This window comes from Triticum aestivum, chromosome 6B, assembly GCF_018294505.1.
Source record: "Triticum aestivum cultivar Chinese Spring chromosome 6B, IWGSC CS RefSeq v2.1, whole genome shotgun sequence".
Taxonomy (NCBI): Eukaryota; Viridiplantae; Streptophyta; class Magnoliopsida; order Poales; family Poaceae; genus Triticum; species Triticum aestivum.
In genome coordinates, this window is record NC_057810.1 from 574130619 (window position 1) to 574139969 (window position 9351).

Genomic DNA, 9351 nt, shown 5'->3' on the forward strand with positions numbered 1-9351 from the left:
TGGGTAATACACATCACAAGAAGCTTGCAAGCAAAATGGCTAAGGAGTTAGTTATGACATGATGTATTACAGAATGAGTAAAGAGACTTGCTAGTAACGAGATTGAACTAGGTATGAAGATACCGACGATCGAATCTCGGGCAAGTAACATACTGACAGACAAAGGGAATTATGTATGTTGTCATAAGGTTCGACCTATAAAGATCTTCGTAGAATATGTAGGAACCAATATGTGCATCCAGGTTCCGCTATTGGTTATTGACCGGAGAGGTGTCGACCGGAGAGGTGTCGACCGGAGAGGTGTCTCGGTCATGTCTACATCATTCTCGGACCCATAGGATATGCACGCTTAACGTTCGTAGACGATATAGTATCATATGAGTTATGTGATTTGGTGACAAAATGTTATTTGGAGTCCCAGATGAGATCACAGACATAACGAAGTGTTCCGGAGGTAAAGATTGATATATTGGACAATGCTATTTGGTCACCCAAAAGGTTTCGGAGTGAACCGAGTATTTATCAGATCCCGGGAAGGGGTTCCAGGAGGCCTTGGGAGGTCTATGGGCCTAATGGGCTAGTGGAGGCACACACCAGCCTACAAGGGGCTGGCGCGCCCTCTCCCTGGCAGTCGGCCCTAAGGGAAGGAAAGGGGGGAGGGCTAGCCCCTCCTCATGGGAGAAAGGAAGGGGGGTGCCACCCTCCCTGCCTTTCCACACGCACCTAAGAAAGGCAAAGGAGGGGCGCGGCTAGGGCAAGGCCCAAGGTGGCCGCAGGCCACTTGTGGAGCCCTAGGTTGCCTCCCCTCCTCTCCCCCACCTATATATATGAGAGGGAGGGGCGCCACACAACCCACGACAATCTCTTAGCTGTGTGGGGCGCCCCCCTCCACAGTTTAGTCCTCCTAGTTTTCCATAGTGCACGGCGAAGCCCTGCGGGAACGATTTCACCATCATCGTCACCATGTCGTCGTGCTGCCGAAACTCATCTACTACTTCTTTCATCTTGCTGGATCAAGAAGGCGAGGACGTCATCGAGCTGAACGTGTGCTGAACGCGGAGGTGTCGTACGTTCTGTACTTGATCAGTTGGATCGGAAGGTGTTCGACTACATCAACCACATTAATAAACGCTTCCACTTTACGGTCTACGAGGGTACATAGACACACTCTCCCCTCTCGTAGCAATGCATCTCCATGGATAGGTCTTGCGTGTGCGTAGAAATTTTTTGTTTTCCCTGCAATGTTCCCCCCCAATATTTGCGTGGAACTGACCAATCCTCCAAGGCAATGCATTCTGGAAAAGGATCTCATCTTCTTCCTCTGCCCTGATCAGGATGGCCGAGGACTTGTTGTAATTCACCTTCAAGCCTGAAGCAGTGCCAAAGATTTGGATCATCTCTTTAACGAAGTAAATGTCTGATAACGAAGGCTTGATAACATAACAACGCGACAATATTTGTAAGGGGTCGCAACTATTCATGCTGCTCAAAATCTGGACCCTTGAGCCTTCATCACAATCGCCGTTAATATGTCCATTGCAATCACAAACAGCAACGGCGAGAGGGAGTCTCCCTACCATAGACCGCACGCATACGTAAACTTATCCCTAGCGCATTCATTAACTACCACTCGCAAGCTTGCCAAGGACAGGAGAGTCGCCAGCCAAGATAACCACCTCTCAGAGAATCCTTTGGCCCGTAACACCCCAAAAAGAAACGGCCAAGACAAACAGTCAAAAGCTCGAGATATTTGAGTTACGAAACTAAACAGAATCCTAAAATTTGGTTTCTACATAAGCTGACAGGAATATAACCATTTGAGTTAAAAGCTCAAATTTGGTTATATTCCTAAAATTTGGTTTCTACATAAGCGACAGGAATATAACCATTACCAGTATTCTCCACTAAACGAACATACTTGCATCCACCATTACACCATCAGCGACAGGAATATAACCATTTGAGTTACGATCATTTCTCGCGAAAAAACAACTTGGAAGAACTTTACTGACGCCATAAGAAAACCCTTTACTCAAATTTGCTGGAAGAAGAAATGCATGTGCAGGAAATTAAGCTGACAGGTGTCAGTGCTTGAGATGCGCCATGGCGGATTCCTTGACCCCACCCTCGGCAAGGTACACACCGAGAAATTCGCCGTAGGAGTGGGGCTTGTATAGAGGCCCCTCGCCTGCGGCCAGCACCAGCTCCTGCGCCGGCGTGACAGTGCACCCCGGCTCGGGCCACACGAACGTGGCCAGCGAGGTCCGGCCGGCACGCGCGCTGGTGACCACGCGGTGCTCGGCACTGCGTAGGCGCCCGTTGCTCACCACCTGCATCTGATGCCCAAAGTTGAGGACCAGCGCCCCCGGCGCGGCGTCGACGTCCACCCACATCATCCCGCCCCCGGCAGCGTCACCGTCGCCGTGGAGAAGTATCTGTAAGCCGCCGCCGACGTTCTCCATGAGCACGGTGACGAGGCCGGGGTCGCAGTGCGGCCCGGCGCCAAGGGTGAGGCTCAGGTCCGGGCACGGCGGGTAGTGGTTCACGTTCATCATCCCACCGCCGCTGAGCGACCCCTCGAAGTGTTCCTCCTCGAGCCCAAGCCCGACAGCGGCGAGGCGCAGAACGCGCCGCGCCGCTGCCCTCACGGCGGCCGTGTACGGCTCCAGCGCCGCCCCGAGCCCGCGCGGCTTGTCCGACCACTCCGGAGGGTGGCAGCCGAGCTTGAGGCAGTCCCGCCAGTACAGGACCTCCTCTCCGGTGCCGTTCCGGAGGCTCGTGTGGAACCGCGGGAGCTTCTTTCGGTCGTTCGAGTAGTACGCCATCTTCTCATCCGCTGTAAGTGCAAAGAACTCCTCCGCAGCGCGCATCATGGCGCCCATCACCGCCTCCGGCATGCCGTGGTCATAGTTGCCATGTTTCCGGTACGGTGGGAACGAGGAACGGGAACGAGGGACGAGAGTCGGTGGCTGAAAAAAATAGGGTACAATGAGGGTATACATCTCTCGAACGAATTTTTTATAGCGGGGACGCGATCCAATCCGTTTGGTTATGATGAACCCGGTACGATACCATGGGTCGAGGAACGCAGTTCCTGAAGAACGACGACTCCCTGAGGGTCAGCATTTCTTGCTGTTAATGGATCCCTTGCAATTAATGGACTCGAGGAAGAACGAGGAGTCCTTGAGAAAAGAAACGACGGCGTGAGTAAATTATGCCTCGCATTTTGGCTGCTGGATCCTGGAACCTGAATCGAGGAGCAGGCTGTGGGGACGCCGAATCTTCATCGAATCGTACCAAATCCGACCTCGTTCTGGAATCCGATTCCGGGTCAATGAATCGGGATCGAGGGACGGCGTACCGTTCCCCGTTTCCGGCTACCATGGGCGTGGTTGACCACCTGGAAGAAACCGAACTCCCGCCCTGCACAGACGATCTCCTCGGCAATCCTGCCGTCGTCGTCTCCGCCGAGATCAACCACAGGCGGTGCCCCCTTGCCCTTCACGGAAGAAGACGGCCTCTTGTGCACCGGGAGAATGTAGTGTCCAGGCACCGACAGGTGAGTGGCGCCATTGGAGAGCGGCTCCGCTGCCATCTCGAGATATAGCTTTGCTTGAGACTTTGCATAGACTGGTCAGTTCATCATCTGCATCAATCTCTGCAATTTTATGGTGAAGAGATCAAGAGAAGCATCTTTGGATTCAGACAACATTTGGGTTTTGATTGCAACCGGGAAATGTCCATTTGTCGTCATACGAAGATATAGTGCACTGAAATGACCTGTCAAAAAAAATAGTGCACTGACAATATTGACTTTTCTGTGCTAGAGGAAATTCAAGTGCTTGTTTATTTTGGCCGGCCAGCTAGCTTGATGCTTTTTGTCGGCAAAAGTATTGAAGGGTGCTCTTCTTCGTGGCAGGCTCTCTTTTTTCCGTCTTTCTTCTTTCCTTTGCTTCTCCATCTTTCTTCTCTCCTTGTCCTCTTTCTTCTCCGTCTCCGCGATTGCTTCTCTCTTTCGATTGCGCTTGCTCCTTAGCTTCTCCATGGCTAGTTGCTTGGTGCCTGAGTATGCAAAGTTTCTCCGTTTGAGGTAGTAGCCATGTTTCATGTGTTTCAAAGAGGAATTGCGAGAGGAGAGATGTCACCTCGATTTCGAGAGTTCTTGCATGTGCACGTGTCATAGATCCACTTGGCACTAGGTGAGACGATGGTAGCTCCATGGGGATGACCTTGGGATGCTCCGCATCATCTCCCCCTTGGGAAAATCCGACCTCAGATCGAAAACCTCATCACCATGGTAGGGAGAGAGATCCTTGACGTTGAAGATATCGCTCACGTTGTACTTGTCGAGTGGCATGTCGATCTTGTATGCATTGTTGTTGTATCACTCGGTCACCTTAAAGGGTCCGTCGACTCGGGCTAGTAGCTTGGACTTGCGTTGGTTGGAGAAGCGTTCCTTGCGAAGGTGTAGCCACACAAGATCTCCGGTGTTGAATATCATGGGGTGCTTGTTGATGTTGATCTTGATCGCGAGGCATTGTACTTGGCACTCGATTGCTTGTCTTGTATCTTCATGCACCTTCTTGAGATAGCTTGCTTTAGCACTCGCGTCCATGTTGATGCGCTTTTGTAGTGGTAGAGGTAGAATGTCCAATAGGGACAAAGGGTTGAAGCATAGACGACTTTGAATGGGGACTTGCCGATAGTCGAATGTCTTGCGCGATTGTAGGCATACTCGGTGATGGGTAAGCACTCCTCCCACTCCTTGATGTTCTTCTTGATCAACACGCGTAGGAGAGTAGATAGCGTCTGGTTCATGACCTCTGATTGCCCGTCGGTTTGTGGATGGTATGCCGAAGAGAATAAGAGCTTGATTTCTGAGCTTGGCGCAAAGTGTCTTTGAAAAGTAGCTTAGGAACTTGAGGTCGCAGTCCGACACAATGGTCTTGGGAACTCCATGTACATGCAAGATTTCCCTACAAAAGAGATTGGCAACACGTGAAGCATCGTCTATCTGGTTGCATGGGATAAAGTGTGCCATCTTAGAGAAACAGTCCACAATAACAAACACGGAATCCTCGTCATTTTGAGTTCTAGGCAAATCAAGCACAAAGTCCATACTAATATCTTCCCATGGGTGATATGGAATAGGAAGTGGCATATAGAGACCATGGGATTGAGCTTTAGACTTAGCTTTGTACATGTAGAGCATCGGATGGTGTAGCGGGAGACGTCGTAGAACATCTTGGGCCAATAGTAGTTCTTGAAGAGTGTAGAGAATGTCTTGCCGCGTTCATAGTGTCCCATAAGTCCTCCTCCATGAGCCTCTTGCAAAAGTAACAAATGAAGAGAAGACTCGGGAATACAAAGTTTGTTAGCTCTCATTAGATAATCATTCTTGATGTAATAGCGTTCCCAAGATGTATGCGTCAAGCATTTGGCATAAGGAATAGCAAAAGTAGGGTCATGCGCATACAAGTCTTTAATGTGCTCAAAGCCAATTACATTCAATTCAAGTTGAGCTACAAGCATGCATTTGCGGGAAAGAGCGTCCGCCACAACATTTTCCTTACCTTTGATGTATTTGATAACATAAGAAAATGACTCAATAAACTCACTCCATTTGGCATGTCGCTTATTCAATTTCGTTTGACCCTTAAGGTATTTAAGTGTTTCATGATCCGTATGGATGACAAATTCATGAGGGCAAAGATAATGTTCCCACACATGCAAGACTCTTACAAAAGCATATAATTCTTTTCCATAAATGGGATAGTTAAATTGCGCTCTGAAGAGTTTCTCACTAAAGTAATCTATGGGGCACTTCTCTTGCATTAACACACCTCTTATACCATTGCCACTAGCATCGCAATGAACTTCAAAAGTTTTGTCCAAATTTAGCAAGGCAAGCAATGAAGCATGTTTCAGCAAATTCTTCAGCTCATTAAACGCGGTATCTTGGTATGGTCCCCAAACAAATGGTGCATTCTTCTTACTCAAGGCATGCAAAGGTGATCCAATAGTGCTAAAGTCCTTAGTGAATCTACGATAGAAACCGGCAAAGCCACTTGTTGCAAGTTGGTTGGTTGTGGCCAAGTTTTAATAGCATCAATTTTAGATTCATCTACATGAACACCCTTAGAGGACACAACAAAACCCAAGAAAACAAGCTTGTAAACACCAAATGTGCATTTCTCCGTATTAGCATAAAGGCGCTCGTTTCTAAGAGTTTGCAAGACGGTTCTAAGATGGGTGACATGATCTTCTAGAGGCTCGCTAAACACAAGTATATCATCAAAGTATACCACAACAAATACCCCAATGTAGGGGCGAAGAACATAATGCATCACACGCATAAAAGTGCAGGGTGCTTCGGATAAGCGCATAGGCATGACCAACCATTCATACAAGACAAACTTGGTTTTGAAAATGGTTTTCCATTCATCACCTTCTTGAATGCGGATTTGGTGGTAGCCACTTTTAAGATAAATTTTAGAGAAAATTGTTGCTCCGCTAAGCTCTTCTAACATATCATCAAGGCGTGGAATGGGATGACTATATAGAACAGTAATAGCATTGATGGGACGGCACTCAGAACACATGCAAAAACTACCATCTTTCTTAGGCACAAGAATGACCAGAACGGCACAAGGACTTAAGTTTTCACGTACATGCCCGTTGTCAATGAGGTGTTGTACTTGCCTTTGTATTTCCTTGGTTTCTTTGGGGTTCATGCGGTAGGGTGCCTTGTTTGGTAACGGTGCCTCGGGAATGAGGTCGATCCGGTGTTCGATGCCTCGTAGTGGAGGTAGTCCCAGAGGTAGCTCATCGGGGAAGACGTCCTTGAAGACAACACTAAAGGTAGATGGTGAGAGGTGTTAGTCCTTGCTGCTTAATCCCTACACAATAGGACATAGTGTATAACACTAGATGGGTTCTCACACACTTCTCTCATCTCTCTTTTGGTGGCGAATAGCACTAAGTTTTTCTTGTTGCTCATCATGGAGGCACTCAATTTTGGCTTGTGGCACTCACTCTCTTTATGGTGGCTCACTCTCTCACTATTATATCCACAATGGGTGGTTGCTTGCTTGTCGGCGATCACTTGGCTTGGTGACATAGGTAGTAGCACGTACTCCTTTCCCTTCATCTTGAAGCTATAGTGATTGGTTCGCCCATTGTGGATGACATCGCGGTCGAATTGCCAAGGTCGTCCAAGTAGGAGATGGCAAACGGAAATGGAAACCACATCATACTCCAAGGTGTCTTCGTATGCGCCAATCTTGAAGAAGACTTGAACAGTGTGCTCCACTTGAATGGTGCCAGAGTCGCTAAGACATTGGACCTTGTAGGGATGAGGATGCTTCATCTTGACCAATTGTAGCATGGACCATAGTTCTTCACTTTCCAAGTTGTGGCAACTTCCTCCGTTGATGATGACCTTCACGGATCTTCCACTGATGCCCGCCTTGGTGTGGAAGATGTGGCAATGTTGATCTTCGTGTTGTTGATGTTGAAGTGTCAAGACCTTGGAGACAACAAGAGCGGGGCTCGAATCATTGTCACAAAAGACTTGATCATCTTCATCTTCATTCACCCGCCAGTGCATGGGCACGTACTCAAGCGCTTCCATTTCTTCCTCACTCATCGAGCCATAGGTGCCGTCATCGTTGGTGCGCCGAGTGGGGCACTCAAATGTCTTGTGCCCTCAGCCTTGACATGTGAAGCATTTGATGGAACTTGTCTTGACGGTCACATCCGGTGGAGTTGTGGATGATGAAGCTCTCGGCTTGAAGTTGTTTGTAGTAGGAGGACAACTTGAAGATGTCAAAGTTTTCTTGAAACTTGACCTATCGCCGTTGCTTGTAGAAGGCTTGATTGAGGTAGAAGGCGTTGTAGTCGTTGAAGCTTGCGTGTATGAACCATATGGCTTGGAAGAGTACTTGGCATACTTGTAGCCATCTTGCACTTGTCGCTCCACCTTGATAGCTTGATGCACTAGCTCGAGTAGGTTGGAGTAAGGTTGGAAGTCAGCGATCTTCTTGATAGGATGGTTGATGCCATTCAAGAAACATGTCATGGTTTGCTTCTCATCTTCCGTGACATTGGCTCGTATCATTGCAATCTCCATTTCCTTGTAGTAATCTTCAACTGACTTAGTGCCTTGCTTGAGGAGTTGAAATTTCTTGAAGAGGTAGCGACTATAGTGTGTAGGCACAAAGCGCGCGTGCATGACATCCTTCATTTGATTCATGTTGTGATGGGTGGGTCACCTTTTTCTTCTCGCCGCTCAATGACTTGCTCCAACCAAATGAGGACATAGTTTTGGAACTCAAGCGATGCTATGGCAATCTTATTTTCTTCTTCATAGTTGTGCAAATGGAAGATCTTGTCAACTTTCAATGCCCATGAAAGGTACTCTTCGGGATCATTGCTTCCGGAGAACTTGGGCATGGTGAACTTGCGCTTGCCGTAGTGTTGCTCGTTGATGCGTGCGGGTCGATGGTGATGAAGCTCTGGCCATGGAGGAGGATCTTGAACTGCTTGTTCCTCGTGCTCCGCTTGATTAACTTGATGTTGAGGGCGTGGTATTCTTGCACGGTTCCTCATCTCTTGGCGCTCCTCAAGGTGTGTGGTTTCTTCTTGTCGCTCTCGACGGAGGGCCTCTTCTTGTAGACGTACTTGGCGGTTGCACTCATTGATGACTTGTGTTTCTTCGTGTAGAGCTGGTTGGGCTTCAAGGGCTTATTCCTCGTGATGATGTTGTTCTTGTCGAGGGGCATGTCCATCTTGATGTTCTTGTTGATCTTGGCGTATTGGAGCTTGCTCTTGGACCGGAGGATCATTAGCTTGGCGATGTAGTCCTTCATGTTCTCGTAGGTGGTCTTGTAAACCGTTGCCATGAAATGGGTTGCGTTGAGCTTGATGATCTTGACGACGATGCGGAGGAGCTCGTGGAGGACTTGCTTCCTAAGAGGTGTACGATGAATGGTGGCTTGAATGGTGTTGTCTTGAATATGACGAAGATGTAGAAGAATGGTTGACCAACAAGTTACGAAGTTCCTCCATTTGAGTAGACATCCTTGCATCGATCTCGTCCATTTGTGGGGAGAGCTTGTGGTCGAGGTAGTCTCTTGTACGTACCTCGAATTGTTGCAAGACGGTATCGAGTAGGTCGATGCGGTCGCTCAATGCTTCATTTGATACCTTTGTGGTTTATACCTTAATCTTTATTTTATGAATCTGACATGTATTACCATAAAAAATAACAAAAGGAAGTCAAAGATACCACTAAAATAATAAAAAGAACATGTGATACCTTTGCCGAGGTATGATCCTTGGACAAGCTTG

At 48.1% G+C, this 9351-nt stretch overlaps 1 protein-coding gene across 1 annotated transcript; it reads right to left on the reverse strand.

Annotated features, from left to right (window-relative positions):
- Positions 1–2084: 2084 nt before the first annotated feature.
- LOC123139399 (2'-deoxymugineic-acid 2'-dioxygenase-like) lies at positions 2085–3595 on the reverse strand. The gene is made up of 2 exons (XM_044559205.1): positions 3394–3595; positions 2085–2905 (listed from the first exon to the last, which is right to left on the reverse strand). Exons 1-2 carry the CDS (start codon positions 3593–3595, stop codon positions 2085–2087), a joined length of 1023 nt encoding a protein of 340 aa, XP_044415140.1.
- Between the last annotated feature and the right edge of the window lie 5756 nt (positions 3596–9351).